The sequence below is a fragment of the Macrobrachium rosenbergii genome, chromosome 16, assembly GCF_040412425.1.
Source record: "Macrobrachium rosenbergii isolate ZJJX-2024 chromosome 16, ASM4041242v1, whole genome shotgun sequence".
Taxonomy (NCBI): domain Eukaryota; kingdom Metazoa; phylum Arthropoda; class Malacostraca; order Decapoda; family Palaemonidae; genus Macrobrachium; species Macrobrachium rosenbergii.
The window spans coordinates 23118018-23135517 of NC_089756.1; the positions used below are offsets into that span (position 1 = coordinate 23118018).

Genomic DNA, 17500 nt, shown 5'->3' on the forward strand with positions numbered 1-17500 from the left:
AATATCTGTCATATACATGCATACATACATATATATATATATATATATATATATATATATATATATATATATAATATATATATATATATATATATATATATATACACATACACAAATACGTGAGTGTGTGTGTGTGTGCGTAAAAAATACTGACGATGTACCATTTTATTTTCGCACCCACACTCAATTCAAATAAATAACATCGTGTATGCATTCCTAAAATGCAAGGGAAGTGAAATGGTCAGTTATAGAGCCAGAAAAACATATTGGCAGAGAAGGAAGGTTCTGCTTAAAACCTCATTGCAGGAGAGTTGCAACAGCATTGCCAAACCCTCTCATTTCACTCCCAAATAACAGTGCAGAAGTGTTAGCTTTCGCCAATTGCATATGTTGGACAGCAAAGGACGTCGACATCTGCGTTCTGGACTAGGGCATGTATTCGTAAATCCAAATACCCGAATTAAATAAGTTCCAATTGGTTATTGATTGCAGACTGCGTATATTTTTTTTTCTGTGGACTCCGAAGCATGGGGTCAGTATTTGAAAGAATTCAGTTTGTTTCCTCTCGTCTTGAATATTACGTGCCTGGATTTTGTGTCCATAATACCGAATTTGATTACTGTCAATCAGTTACTAAATGTAGACTTAGTTTTTCGTTTTGCTGTGTTTGGTTTCTAAAGATATTTAAAAAAAAAATTAGAAAGAATTTCGTTTAATTATCCTTGGCGCTGATATAGTGATTTTGGATTCGAATGTAGATACAGAATTGAACAAGCTTCAACTGCATATCAGTTACAGGTTTTGGCTTTTTGGGTTCCAGGGTAATAAAGTTAATACAAGTAAAAAACTATTTTACTTATCCTTTAACTAAAGTATCAGAATTTCTTGAATTTCCTCTCTATAAAACTTCAGCTGGTTACTGACTGTAGAGTACGGATTTTTCATTCTAAATAATAAAATGTTCTAAATTGCACAGTTTCTAGACAGTCAAATATCTTAAATTTTAAAATGTTCTAAACAGCGAAAAGTAAACTGTAAAACGTATTCATACGTTTTCCTTTTATATTTCCCAATGATGTTTAATGCTCTTGATAATGAATAAAGGAAGATACGTTCTTAATGTCATCATTTAATGCCACGATGCTACAATAGCCCTGAAAGTAAAACGTCTCTAAGAGGTAAAATGCTTTTATATTTTATAAGAGTTCCTCTCTGGTTGATGCTCTTAAGAGCCAAATGTCCTTGATGAAAAAAGTCTTGGACGATATAATATTCCCGAAGGTAATGTAAAACTTCCTCGGAACAAAATGATTTACCAGAGCTTTCCGGGAGATCTTGCTTCACGCCAGAAGAAATTGTGGTCATAGTTTAATTATCCTTGTCCTGCACTTAATGTTTCTTTGTTCCTTGTATCATTAACAGCAATTGTATCCATTATTCTTTTAGATTTCTTTCATTATTTTAGGTGGTTTGGTCTTAATAAAGACGTCGTTCACGGAGTAGTTATATGATTTTGATGGCTTATCTTTAAGGCAATAAATACATATTTTCAAAATGAGTGCTTGACATACTTCAAATTTTAGTGCAACGCACCCAGATTCGCAGCCTTGAAAGGAAAGAAGAAGAAGAAGAAGAAGAAGAAGAAGAAGAAGAAGAAGAAGAAGAAGAAGAAGAACCCATTTATCCACCTCTCTCTCTCTCTCTCTCTCTCATAACTGGCTTTGCCTGAAGTGTCCGAATGATTCTAAACATGATCCTCAACCAGCAAAAGAAGAAGAAGTCCTCTGAGAGGCGTGGCAAGAAAAATCAAGGCCGCAGCCAAACGCCTGGTGGGAGTAACCAACGTCACCCTTCCCCTACGATAGGGGGTGGGGGTTGATTTGTATTCCTTCACCCTTCTCGGACGCAATGAAGTCCACCCACTCACCCATTGCTGAAGGAGGGGGCCCGTGAAAAGGAGTTCCGAGGGAGGAATATGACGGTGGACCTCGGCCAGGGGTCATGCACAAAAGACCGATTTGAACAAGTGCATCATCGCCAGTGCATGTGGGCCACCCTCGGGCTTCTGACCGCATGACTGGGAGTAAAAAAAAACTAATAATAAATGGAAAGAAAGAAAGAAAGAAGAGAGAGACAAGGTAATAAAAGCATCCGTGGTTGCATCTAGGTAACAGGTGACGTGGACTGTAGGATATCAGGATCTTTCAGTTCCAAGAGATCTGTGGCCCACCTTCAACGTAATAATAATAATAATAATAATAATAATAATAATAATAATAATAATAATAATAATAATAAATACATTTTATCAGAATTCCTCCTCTTTTAAGCCATCGAACATTTCAAGCAGTAGCTGCACTTCAAGAAGACAATGAGCTTACCAGCATATTTACGCATACGTTTTCGAAGGCCGTGTGTTTTAAACAGCATGGTTTCACACGCACACGCACACTGCACCTAACACACACACACACGTACACACACACACACACACACACATATATTATATATATATATATAAATATTATATATATATATATATATATATATATATATATATATATATATATATATATATATATATATATATATATTACTTATACTCAGTGAGAGAGACAAAGGGGTATCTATATCTTAACAAACCTATCAAGCAATCCATGCAAATACGAATCTGTCAGCCGATTTATCACCCGAATCACGAGAGAAATTAGAATTCCTTCCCCAAAACCCAGGACCGCTTCACACAGAGGCTTTGATTCTGAGAATTGCAGGTTTACGAGGAGAACATAAATTATAATTAATAATAAAACTCCGATTACAAACGATTAATGCGCTGATTAAACAGAAACTATCCCCCTTGTTTTCACTAACTAGTCCGAGACTTGATTTATATTTCCTGCAAAGTCAATCAAAAGATTTACAGTCATACTACAGAGGTTAGTCTACTACCTATTACGAGGTGGTGTTTATGCTTGCATACAGAAGTTCATACTTAACTAAATAACCTGAATAATCATTTCCTCGCTGTGTGATTATTCAGTGTTAGCAACTTCGTTTGAGACAGTCAGATATGGAAAAAAAAATAATTCATAGTACATTCATCAGTGTCATAAACGTCTCATGTAGCAATGATTTACAATAGTGAAATTATTTTTCACCTGTGTCGGGTTTTTCGTCTGATTCACTTGTAAGTGGAGTAAAACTTTACGGGACATACATCAGTGTAATGAGAATTTTAGAAACAATAATTCGAAGAGGTAAATCAACCTGTATTATTCCATGTCGAAGATGTTCATCAAGTAGTTCGCTCCCATAGAAGAATATTTCGCGATACTCTCATCTTTCATCGTTTTCGAATCTGAAGATAATTTTTGCGTTTTTGGGTCGAGTCTGGTGTGTTCCAGCCAAGTTCGAAATCATTTTCTGAGTATAAATGGAGCCTTTTGGTGCCATATATACAAAAAAATCTGCATTATTAAAACAGTATCGACTTTGAGGATAATTTCGCGTTTTTCGGACCGAATTTGAAATGTTTTTTGTTGCTGTTGTTCCGGACAGAATTTGAAAATGTTTTTTTGTTGTTGTTGTTCCGGACAGAATTTGAAAATGTTTTTTTGTTGTTGTTGTTCCTGGGATAAGTGTCTAGTACGATTATATAGACCTTTTCGGCACTAGAGCAAAAAAAAAAAAAGAAAGTGCTAAAATGGGCTGAAATTTGAGGATAATATCAGGCATTTCCTATCACTGGAGTCTTTTGGAGCCATATGTGCACAAAAATTTGCATTATTAGCACATTACCAACTTGATGACAATTCTGCGCTTTTCTGACCGAGTTTTAAATGTACTATATTGCTGTTGTTTCTGAAATAAGTATTTAGTACGATTATATAGACCTTTTCGACACTACAGCAAAAAAATAAAAAAACTGCTAACACGGCCTGAAATTTGGGGATAATATCAGGCATTTCATATCGATTCTGAGGTCTTGAACAATTCTCACATTTATTTTTTGGAATGAACAATCTATTTTTGTTTTTATAGGAACCTTGTCCCTTACAGTATATTGGTGTAGATTAATTTTTTTTTGTTCATTACAAATAAGTGTATTAGCTGCCCCAGAAACATACGGCATTGATCAACGCGTAATAACCTCTTCACTTATTAATAGACGATTACTGGAATCTGGAACGCACACACACAAACTCACATTACAAATATATAATATATATATATATATATATATATATATATATATATATATATATATATATATATATATATATATATATATATATATATATATATATATATATATATATAATGTAATGTATCATCACTATGTATGTGTATATATATACAGCATATGTAGTATATATACATATATATACATATACACATATATATATATACACATATATAAACATACATATATTTAGGAGTGTGTACTGTATGCATAAACAAAAAGATAAATTTAGTAATATTAACATTTTAAAGCAATAGCAAAGAGGATGTCGCACATAGGCAGATTCTGATTCATGCTTTCAATGCAATTCTAAATGCACATAAAAAAAAAAACTCAGACCTTACGTTAAGAAACCGTAGGTTTTTCAGCAGTGGTCATAAAAAGTACCTTCCGATAAAAAATAAAAGAAAACTGCATGATTATGCATTTCTGAACTTGAATGTAAGAAAGCAAGAAAAAACTTGAATTGCAGAAGAGTACATCTTGCTGCTATCAACGGAACACGCCATATTTCCTCCGCAGATTGTTCATAATTGCTTCCAATGTCAGCTACTGTGCTGAGATGATACGAAGCACCTCTCCCTCGGCTACCATACTCCGGATTATGTCTAAAAATATACGTCGAAGGTCCGATTCGATATGCCCCGCAGAATTCGAAATATTCAGGCGGTCATTTGATTTGAGGTGAACACATGCTTCTCGCCCCGGCACACTGCAGAATTGCGTGATAATATGAGATGGAAGATGTACTTTGTCCCCATTTGTTATGGTTACGAGATTTCGCCTCTGCTTTTGCCTATCTTCTCTCTTGTTTCAACTTTGATGCAGCTGTTGCATACAGTCACGCAGGTAGTTACTTTTTTATACCACACACGAACATATGTACATACTACACATTCATACAAATACACCAACATATTTATAAATATATTTACACACACACACACACACACACACACATATATATATATATATATATATATATATATATATATATATATATATATATATATATATATATATATTCCATTCGTAACATTAAATACACAGAAGTATACATGCGTACATATTCTTTCTTCTTCGTTTTAACGTGCTTACATATAATATGTAATATATATATATATATATATATATATATATATATATATATATATATATATATATATATATATATATATATATATATATTCATATATTTATGCACATATATAAATATATGTATATACAGACATATTTATACATGTATATATGAATATATACATATATATATTATAAATACATATATACATACATACATGGGCGCAAACGCACCTGCCAGTGAGTGCATGCATGCGTGTTAAGTAAACGTTCAAAACTTACCATTATCATACCTGCCCAGAGCAATAACGTATTTTTCATCTCTAGTAATAAATTCTGTCTCAATGGCGCAATTGTTCTCCTTTCTTGCGAAAAAAATTCCCTCTGGGAGATACTTTGTCAACAAACAAAAAATAAGAGCTCTTAAAGAAAGAAAGACCCTTTTCTCGTGTCATGCCTCCGAGCAAATATCAGTAATGACTGCACATTCAATTGAAATATGTACAGAGTAATGTTTAGTAAATAACTTTTTTTTATGAGCAACAGATCGTATTTTCTAATTCTCATTATTGGGTTGACTACTTTTAGTTATCGGCACTATGGAGTAAATAAAATAAGCTTAGGGAAGATTCACTCACACCTATGGTTTCTGTAGTCTCCCAGCGACGCTATTCGCTTGCACCAGACTCCCAAGGTTGGCTGCAACCTTCAGCAATCTTTAGTGTTTTAACTACATTCATTGCTTCCCTTTTACTCAATATTTTGTCCAGAATGAAACTGGGAAGGGTGGAGGAGGTTTCAGTGGGTGTTAAATGCCCGTTCTTAACACTGATTTTAAGATGAGGGCACCATGTCCCCGCAGTGCTGATTCTCGCAAACAGGTCAAGAGAACTTACGTGCCAACGGCCTCTGGCATTCACTAGTAGTCATACATCCAAGCACTGTGAAAACGACGAGATGAAAAATTCACGCAAATCATCCTTACCTGATCGTTTATTCTTAGCCACGTTCACATATTCTCAAGGGATTTTTCTAGACTCGAAATTATTGCATTCCCCTTCTTTCTCTTAGCCCACCCGTCATTTTTATAACGAGAAGTTCTGGCTTCAGAGAGACATTAAAGGTGAATAAGAAATGACCACCACGACGAACAAGAGGAAGCCTGAAGCATCGATCCTTCGCTTTGAAACTTTTCGGTAATTATGCCTCTCGGTATTAAGGTTCCATCAACTCCTTTTCTCCTCTTTGAACGGTACGGGCTCGAATCGATCCTTAATACTTTCAAGAGAGACCGATTTGTTTTTTTCGAGAACTATTGTATGAAAGATAAAGGAGCCACAGAGAGAGAGAGAGAGAGAGAGAGAGAGAGAGAGTCAATGCGATCAGAATCAATTACGTCACCCAACCGGCTCTTGCATCATTAATGGCTCCTCCTATATAAACTTCGTGTTTAGATACGCACTAATAAGTTACTGTCAGTTACAATGGCTCCGGTTTTATTTCTCCTTGTGGTCTTTGATATATACGGTTTTTACGAAGAAAGGGAGAAAATAGAAATCAGCGGCAAAGTGCATTAATGAGCTACGCGGGGAAGAAAGAGCGACTGGTTATAATTACGGAATGCTTCATCGGCAGCACTTTGCTTTTATTGCCTGCCGCATGAAAATTTGATTCGGATCTTCGTCAGATCCATTGCACGGTGCCTGGCCTTACAAAGGAAGGACCTGCATTAATGGGTTACTCGTTCATTACCGCCAGATCTCCTCTTTTATCTTTCATGAAGGGATATAGCATTTATGGATTTCTCCTAATGAAACGTCATGCATGTATACATGGCGCATAACGAAATACTTTTGTTTATTGATAATATGTGCAGTGAATTACTTACTTCGAGGTCTCCGGTGGTGAATTATTTTCCTTTCTTACGACAAAACGACAATAAAGGCACGACAGGTTGCTTTCAATGACTTGGCTGGAAGAAAGGCGAATGCTGCTATATCGAACTTAATTTTGGCAAATCAAGAATTTATGTAGTTCGGCAAATTTTGGCCCATTTGTCGGTTCGCGAAATGTACAGATTAAGTCAATTAATGGTCAATTTTGACATGATTCTCTGATCATGAAAGGCTCAGATTCTGTAAAAAACCGTGTAAATTTTGGACTGTTTTGGAAACAGGGCAAATGGCATATTCTGAAAAGTTCTGGGCAAGATATGCTTAGATTCTGTCAAGTTCTGGGAGTTTTCATCATTATCATCGAATGAAGATAGGTGCAGCCTCTGTCAAGTTATGGAGAATTTTTGGCTAATTTTAAAATCAAGAGACCCTTATCTTCTGTCAGTCTCGTTTATATTTTTGCTGATTCTGGGATTAAAACCTTTAGACTGATTATACAGCAGATTTTGCCAAGCTCAGGCAAATTCTATCAAGTTGGGGTAAATACTGGTGTCATTCAGAGAACTAGACAAATGCAAACTCATTCAAGTCCAGGTAAAATTTAAAGACAGCAAAAATTAGTTATTCAGAATTGAAAGCAAAGCAAAATTTGAGAAAACTGGAAATCAATAAATTTCTAAAAATTGTATCTTTAACATCATCAGAATCATCATCCAATATCATCAGAAAAGGGTCTATTTAGAGTCTTGGCTTCGTACGTTATGTAGCAAATAATAAAAAAATGAGAGACTCAGCAGAGTACAGTCGAAAACAAAATTATGACAAAATTATTAAACATATTTTTTGCGATGAGTTATTGAAATTTAAAATGCTCCCCGTACCAAAATGCTATGATATGCCTCTCGAACCATGGCAAAAATTACAGGAAACTAAAAAACCTCATTCTTTGTACGTATATGCAAAGTATATATTTCCCTTTGTTCTTAATTACCATCACTGCATTATAAATTCAAAATCATAATTTCAGTTTTTTCTTTCTAATTTAAAGTAAACATCTTACGAATATATAAGTACACATACGTAATGTATATATAAATATATATAAACACCCACACACACACACACACATATATATATATATATATATACTCTGCTCTCTCTCTCTATATTATATATATATATATATATATATATATATATATACAATACATGCATATATATTATATTATATATATGTGTATCTATACATACATACATACATACATACCTTACATATATATATATATATATATATATATATATATATATATATATATATATATATATATATCTTAGTAAAGCAGGTAACTGAGAACGCTACTGAGCAAACCACAGAACCTCAAGGACCCAAATAATTAATAAAGGAAAGCAAGATTTTAGACAAACACAGACAACGGAAAGGGGAAATATCGCATAAACCTTTCTATCACATTTCAGATGGCGTTAACTAATTGCTATTGTTTGGAAACAATTATCGAGGGCCTATTAAGTCTTTAATTTGCATTATGTTTGATTGTGTCCATTATTTTAACGACTGCGATATCGGAATTAAATGTTCTGTTGTTAGTTTCTCAATTATGGCCTCTCCTAAATTTTTTTCCCAGGAAGAGATGTAGTTTTGACTTAGATCTCCAGTTTGGAGTCTGACTGTATAATATATATGTATATATATACATATATATATAATTTATATATATAAATAAATATATATATGTATATATATATGTGTGTGTATATATATATATATATATATATATATATATATATATATATATATATATATATTTGTTTTCGAAACAGCAACAATATCCTCTTAACTCTCCCTCGATTTCTACCACACCTTTTAGATACGCTTGTTAGGATAAAGTTCAGGTTCTAAAGTGGAGGATAAATAAAGAAAATCCAACTTCCATTGGTAAGGTTCGAACTCATGCTCGATGGTTTGAGGTAAGGTTTGCTTAAAACACTCAACATGATGAGAATATATATATATATATATATATATATATATATTATATATATATATATATATATATATATATATATATATATATATATATATATTATATATATATATACATGTATACATGCACACATATATATACACACACACATACACACACGCACACACATACATATATATAATCCGAATTGCTATCTCAAAACGATAAAACTAGACAAGAAAATAAAAAAAAATAGTTACGAATACACGCCAAAAATCACTGGTGAAGGTCCAAGAAAGCTGTTGATACATTTGACTCATTTATCAATTTCCTTACGTGTACGTATTCTAGTAATTTCGTAAATGCAATTATCGTCTATACGCTTATGCATTTGCTCATCTATCTTCGTATTAATGTAAGCATTTATATTCAGCCATTTACAGTCCTTAAGTTTGAAACAATGTATGAACACCAACAATCTTGTGTTTTTTCATAAGCCTCATCCATAAATACCACTGTATATCACAGAATGGGAAAAGTAAATAAAACTGAAAATGAACTGATCTGGAATGAAAAGTATAAAAATGTAAGACAGACACAAAACTTTACCTGAGGATCTCCATGAACTGCTATTCTCTCTTTGAGTTGATTGAAGTAAGGATGACCTTGGCCTGAAAATAAAAGGGTAAATTTTCAATCTTGGAACTACGAAACTGCTATTCTAAAGGTTTAACATGGAAAAAACTGCGGTCAGTCTCAGGTGAGTTAATTTTTAGTCTACAAAAATAAAGTCGATTTGATTTTCTAGTTATTACTATTATTATTATCTCTTATAATTTCAGTATATGAAACCTATTCACACGGAACAAGCACACCAAAGGGGCCATTGACCTGAAATTCAAGCTTCCAAAGAATGTTAGTTTCAACCTCCCACCGCAGACCCTACACTGCAGCAGTAACTGATCACGATAGAGAGCCAGTGATTTTTCATGGCCCTGGGGGAGACGCGAACCCGCGACATCTGAGTGGCATGTCACGACACTAAGCACTATACCAACGGACCAGCTACAGAAAAAACAGCAAACTTTCAGCCTGAAAATGAGGGAAGAAGCCAGTTTTCAACCTGAAAGCACAGAAAAACACGTCTGTCTGGTTTCAAAAAGGAAAAGAAGTATACCTTAGTTTAACCAGACCACTGAGCTGATTAACAGCTCTCCTAGGGCTGGCCCGAAGGATTAGACTTATTTTACGTGGCCAAGAACCAGTTGGTTACCTAGCAACAGGACCTACAGCTTACTGTGGAATCCGAACCACATTATATCAAGAAATGAATTTCTATCACCAGAAATAAATTCCTCTTAATTCTTCATTGGCCGGCCGGAGAATCGAACGCGGGCCTAGGAGAGTGCTAGCCGAGTACGGTATCGACCCACCCAATGAGGAATAGAAGAGGAGATCTTTCATTGAGGGTCAAGGAGAAACAAACCGGCGTTAATGGCGGCCGGAAGGCAGACGCGCGGAAAGACCATTAACCCACTAAAGAGATGACAGACACACGTATTGATAATCCGGGCGGATAATGCGGGGGTAATCAATGCGCGGCGATAGACGTGGACATACATAATGCGTCCGATTCCTGTGATCACGACGCATTAGACCTGTAAATATGCTGAAACTATAAAGACGGCAGTTGTAAATATCCGCGAGGAATTTATGGAAACGTGGAAGAGTGATCGAAGAAAGAGTGTGTGGAGGAGGAGGGCCTGGGGGCGGGGGGGGGGGCGAAGATTATACGACAGGTGTCAAGTAAAGAAGATGGACAGGAAGTTAATTAGTTGAATTTATCACTTGAGGTGACACACACAACACACAAAGCATGCACGCACAGCACACACAAACACACACATCTATGTGTATATATTATATGTATGTATGTATATATTTACATACATATATATATATACTTATATGTGTATATATAATATATATATATATATATATATATATATATATATCTATATATATATATATATATATATATATATATATATATATATATATATATAGTATCTCTCTATGTATACAAAGAAGAGAGAGAGAGAGAGAGAGAGAGAGAGAGAGAGAGAGAGAGAGTCAGAGAACGACATTATGGGGAGTGATTAGAGCATTTTTTTTGGAATCAAACCTTCTGTTAAATGTATATGGTCTGAAGAGAGACTGGTTGGATGTGACATGGTTTCAGAATATTGATGTTTTCTTCTTAGCTGCTTAAAAATCTTTTATTCAATTTTTCTTAATAAGAGAAGCCATGAAAAGGGCAAGAGACGTAGTCTTCATTTTGTGAGGTATACAAAGGGTTCCTAAACAGACTATGGAGTCGTTGGTGTTTGCGGATGATATAGTATTAACAGGTGATCGTTAAGATAAGCTGCATACACTGGGGAAAGATTTCGGCTGATATCCTTTATAGCAGAGAAAAGCTTGAAGGAATGTCAGTGTGAGAAGAATTCAGGGTAAATGGAGGCCGTGGAAAAGGAGTAATGAATGTTTGTCTTCACCTACATAATAGAGTTAACATAGTTTAATGAATAAAGCGTATATTACATTCTGAAAGAAAGCTACTCATAGGAGTTTTTTTTTTTTTTGCAGCTTCCACCCTCTATTTCTGCACAGTAGTAAATATCAGGAATTCGTTCCACAGGAAACGTTTAAAACAATAGCAAGAATGAATATCATATTTTGTAGTGTGGGAAAAAATCTCGGCCCATAAATAACCTAAAACTGGTAAATGGAAAACTTGAAATTGGTTACGACTGAGAGTTTTTAAATCTTCTTCCACAGCACGTTAGAAAAAAAAAAAAAAAAAAAACTTCGGTTCCTATGAATACTTAGCAGATTGTTTAAGAAAGCGTTGGAATTATGTTGTTTACATCTAACCAGCCAATCAATTTACATGTCATAATAGCTATGAAGGCAAATAAAAAAAAAAAAGACAAATCTAACCGTTCGAAACATTTTTGTCAGGAAATTAACGTCCGCCGGAAATTTGTTAAATTTGTCGCAGAAATGGAATTTGTCTGAGTGATTTGCGCATAGTGTCCGGAGCCTTTTAGTCTCTGAATATTGGACAATTCTACTTCAGTAATTCCGAAACCTTTTCTCTGCCGCTGATCAATAGACCCAGAAGTGCTCCATGCATTTTGGTCTCCGGTCGAGCGTACATTTCAAATGTCCCGACACCCATTTCATAATTAATCCTTCCGTTGCTGGAAATTATTCACAGACGTCATTCTTGGATCGGACGTGTATATGAAATTCTAAATCCTAGGCATAAAACGCATTCGACTTTCCCCATAGAGGCTTAAGCTTCCAATGTATCTCTTCAGAATGGTGGCTGATAGTTTGTATGAATACGCGCGCAAGAGCACACACACACACATACACACACACACACACACATATATATATATATATATATATGTGTATATATATATAAAACTGGGACTCTGAGCAAGTACTTTCGTAGTTTATTCTACATTTTCAAGTAAAGTTTGATCTTGAAAATGTAGAACAAACAACGAAAGTACTTATTCAAAGTCCCGGTTTTCACTCACCTCCTGACATGGACTTTGTGGATATTCTCAAGCACGCGTTCCTTTTGTGCTGCATTGATATATATATATATATATATATATATATATATATATATATATATATATATATATATATATATATATATATATACATATACATATACATATACATATATATACTGTATTCTGAGAGGAGGTTGGCTACCCAATCCAAAGTCTGGATTAACAAAAGCACAGAATGATTTAGTAAAGTTGGCGGCTCGGCTTCCTCGGGAATCGAACCAGGGCTCTCTCAGTGGTGAGACACGTTCGCTGACCCCTTGACCACTCGAGGCCATTGTCTACATTATAACGAAACGTGGTTAGACCATTAGCAGCAATCAGTTACCACAAACGTACCTTCTTTTAGACATTATTTTGGTCTTCGTTTGTAATTCGATTAACGTACTTGAATTAAGTGTGACCACTTTACCGGTCCTCATATTTCTTGCCAAAGCTAATGCATAATTAAAGGGTGATAAAAGGAGACCTGATTTTACGACCCAGTCTGTTTGCTGATGGTCGACGGCTTTTTATGCGAGAGTTTTCGAACAGAACAAAAAGACAGACGCACGGCTGCAATAATTTAAACTAATCTCAACGAACTGCTTAACCCTAAACGAGTTTTTCCATCGCGAGTTCCTTGAGGTACGGGTTTTCGTCACTTTCTTGGGTTCCCAGGCGGGTCTTCAGGGATTTTACCCTAAAATGGAGGGCCGATCGCTTTGGATATTTGAATAGTGACGCTGAAAATGGTGGGGAGGTTGGGGAAACGGCTCAGAAATCGCGTAGGGGCTAAAAGGGAGGCGTTGCTTTGTGTCCAAACCTGGAGAATAAAGGCAGACAACTACTAATAGATATACCCCGTCTGGGGGTAGTGCCGTTAGTGCACCTCATGCGGCACACTGTAGGCATTATCTTAAGGTTCTTTGCAGCGTGCCTTCGGCCCCTAGCTGCAACCCCTTCCGTTCCTTTTACTGTGCCTCCTTTCATATTCTCTTTCTTCCATCTTACTCTCCACCCTCTCCTAATAATTGATTCATAGTGCAACTGCTTTGAGGTTTTCCTCCTGTTACACCTTCCAAACCTTTTGCTGTCAATTTCCATTTCAGCGCTGAATGACCTCATACGTCCCAGTGCTTGGCCTAAATCCTATATTCAGTTCAGTTCATTAATAGATCCTATTACCATTCCCATCTTCATCTACCAGAAGAACCCGACTGAACTACACACTAAATGATAAGCCGAGGGTGGACTGGGAGCTAGTTGTCTGGTATGAAAGAATTAGCTGGAGAGGATGGGTATTTTAAACCGAATTTTGGGCGGTGGAGCTGAGGGTGGGGGACCCTGTACCGGATGAAGGAATGATGGGTGAAGATGTATCGCAAACTGAATTTTGGGGGACCGGGGTGATCAGTGGGTTGTTTGTGATGGGTGAATATGGATAGGGTGTATTGCAAAGTGTATTTGAGGATGGGGTGACGAGGGAGTTCTTTGGGATGAAAGAATGAATGAAGGGTGAGGGTGTATCGCAGGCTGAATTTTGGGGGACCGGGGTGATCAATGGGTTGTTTGGAATGGGAGAAAATGGGTAGGGTGTATCGCAAAGTGTATTTGAGGATGGGGTGACGAGGGAGTTCTTTGGGATGAAAGAATGAATGAGGGGTGAGGGTGTATCGCAAGCTGAATTTTGGGGGGCTCGGGGTAATCAGTAGGTTGTTTGGGATGGGAGAAAATGGGTACGGTATCTTGCAAAGTGTATTTGACGATGGGGTGATAAGGGAATTCTTTGGGATGGAAGAAAGAGCGACGGGTGAGGGTGGATCGCAAACTGAATGAATTGGTGGGGTGAAGCGGTTGTTTGAGAAGAAAGATTGAGGGGTGAGGGTGTACAACACACTGAATTAAGCGGTGGGAGTGGCAAGGGAGTAAGTTCTGTGGGGGTGAGAGAGAGAGAGAGAGAAAGAGAGAAACGTAGTGGTCTAAAAAGTGCAACTATTCGAATCTGTAGCTTTCCGAATGTGAGTCGTCGATCACAAAATCCGGTGTTTGAGGTTTTTCGTTTCCTGGCCTTCTGACTCGAGTTCGGGGAGTGAGTCTGTGCTTAAACGCGTCCTCCAGCGAAGGGAAGAATTCGTTCAGCGGTGCCTACTATGTTGACGTTTATTATTTTTCTCGGGGAAATAGTAAAGTGTGTGTGTGTGTGTGTGTGTGTGTGTGTGTGTGTGTGTGTGTGTGTGTGAGAGAGAGAGAGAGAGAGAGAGAGAGAGAGAGAGAGAGAGAGAGAGAGAGAGTGGAGGGGTAAGTTTGCTTGTAAGCCTTGTTGGAAAAAAAAGACAGAGAAAGAAAGAGAAAGTTTACTTTGGAGTACTGAGAGAGAGAGAGAGAAAGGGGGGGGGGCGCCGTTAAGTTTGCTCGTAAGCCTTGTTGGAAAAAGAAGACAGAAAGAAAGAGAAGGTTTATTTTGGAGTACTGAGAGAGAGAGAGAGAGAGAGAGAGAGAGAGAGAGAGAAGAAGAAGAAGAAGAAGAAGAAGAAGAAAACAGGTTATTTTTAAAATCGTCAGAATTGTTAACAGACACCAGATAATGAATTACCTAACCTACCACAAATTGCCAGTTTAAAACTGGTTTCTTTCGATGCTGAGTGAGAGAGAGAGAGAGAGAGAGAGAGAGAGAGAGAGAGAGATTTTTGAGCATGCGTACAAAGAGCAGAATGACTTTGGGGAGACTGAATCCCCGAGTGAGAGCAGAAGTGTATAATCATTCGGCACAAAACACCTTTTATATTCATCGCCATCTCCGCCGTTACCGCTACAAATATCCCTTGTCACGCATGGCAGTACCTACCTACCCATTAAGAGCAACTGCCAATGCTGTCTTAGCGGTCGGAAGGAAGACGCATCGCTACAGCTGTAATTACTTCGCAATTATTTTGTTATTATATACAATAAATGATTTCGTCTCGCGGTGGGCGGGAGGGCAGGTAAATCCGTCTTCCCCACAAGGAACCGTGAGTTTGATTGCATCTGTATTTACATCATTATTTACCTCTGCATTTACACCTGTTTTTACACCTGAGTTACTGCCATTCATTTTCTGCATCCCTGGATGACGTCAGCAGATTCGCACTTGTAATGAACTCCATAGCTGCCTTCGATAACATCGCCATCATCATTCATCCCGGCTTTAACAACATCATTCATTACCAACATCCTCAAAAACATCTGTAATGATGTTATCATGGTTTATTTTTGATGATGGTCATCATTATGATCATATCACCGTATTATTTGTATATTCTGTAATCATCGTCAACTTTCCAGTTTGATAAAGCTGACTTGAAGAAGCTTTAAGACCGTTCATGTTCTACAAGACAGGGAAGAAGAAGAAGAAGAAGAAGAGGAGGAGGAGGAGGAGGAGGAGGAGGAGGAGGAGGAGGAGGAGGAGGAGGAGGAGGGAGGGGAGGAGGAGGAGGAGGAGGGGAAAGAAGATGAGAAGGAGATCAGAAAAAAGAACCAGGAGGAGAAGATAGCGATAATATCCCTCCTAGTTTGGTATTGCATGTATTCTCACAGAAAAAAATTATCCACAATGATGTCTTTTTTTTTTTTTACTTGAAGGCCAATGGGAAAGGCAATTGATTGAACTGATGTAGTCCAGGCCCCAAAGAAGTATGAAGGAAGAACGTCAGAGGAAATAAAGGGAATAAAGAGAGTCCCGAAGCCTTGAGGATAAGGGGAAGAAACACTATGATTTCAATGGTCCTATGATTGATATCAAATTCACTAATGAAAAAAAATCAAAAGTCTCATTACAAAAGAAAAACTATGTTGTAGCTAAAGAGAACCTTACTTACTTACATTGGCCATTCGATGGCGAATTACTTACTTACTTATAGGTTTTCATTTTGCTGTCACAATAAAAAACAACAAAAAAATGCGCCGAAGTTTCTTCGGCTCAAACGAGTTTTCTGCACATCGTATAATCAGGCCACCGAAAATACATCTATCTTTCGATGGCCACGGTATAATGCCGTATGAGCCGCGGCCCATGAAACTTTAACCACGGCCAGGTGGTGGCCTGTCCTATATCGTTGCCACAGGCACGATTATGTCTAACTTTAACCTTAAATAAAATAAAAACTACTGAGGCTAGAGGGCTGCAATTTGGTGTGTTTGATGATTGGAGGGTGGATGATCAACCTACCAAATTGCGACCCTCTAGCCTCAGTAGTTTTTAAGACGTAAGGGCGGACAGAAAAAGTACGGACAGACAGACAAAGCCATCTCAACAGTTTTCTTTTGCAGAAAACTCAAAATAAAGGCAAAAACGATCCTTTTTTCAGAATGAAGCAACTCCTAACCATTCTAGCTCCCACGGTCTGCTAGCCAGAGAGACTTCGGATCTCCAAGACTTCGCCTTAAAGAGACTCAGTCAGCAGAAGTAATTCGACTTATTTTATCTCTTCTAATTAGATAAGTCTCTCAGAGGCATTTAATTCCTCCTCACTATCAGTGATTGGTTAAGTATACCCTCTGTTAGCTAAACACCGTCCAGCAATATCAGATTTACGGCCACCAGCTGCTGAAGAAGCCTGGCTAATGAAGGTCCTTTTATTTAAGAATCTCCTTTTGTAGGTGTTCGATGTTTTTTCGATGTTTTCCTACGAT

General features: G+C 36.8%; 1 protein-coding gene across 7 annotated transcripts in view; it reads right to left on the reverse strand.

Moving 5' to 3' along the window:
• Positions 1-17500, reverse strand: part of LOC136847193 (uncharacterized) — a 479536-nt gene that overhangs the window by 60274 nt on the left and 401762 nt on the right. For all 7 annotated transcript variants that reach the window (XR_010855650.1, XR_010855649.1, XR_010855647.1 and 4 more), the window contains one exon: positions 9807-9868. Coding sequence is in view for 3 of the 7 variants with exons in the window: in XM_067118628.1 (XP_066974729.1) it covers positions 9807-9868 (62 nt within the window). In the remaining 4 variants the exon portion in view is untranslated. The remainder of the gene's footprint in view (positions 1-9806; positions 9869-17500) is intronic.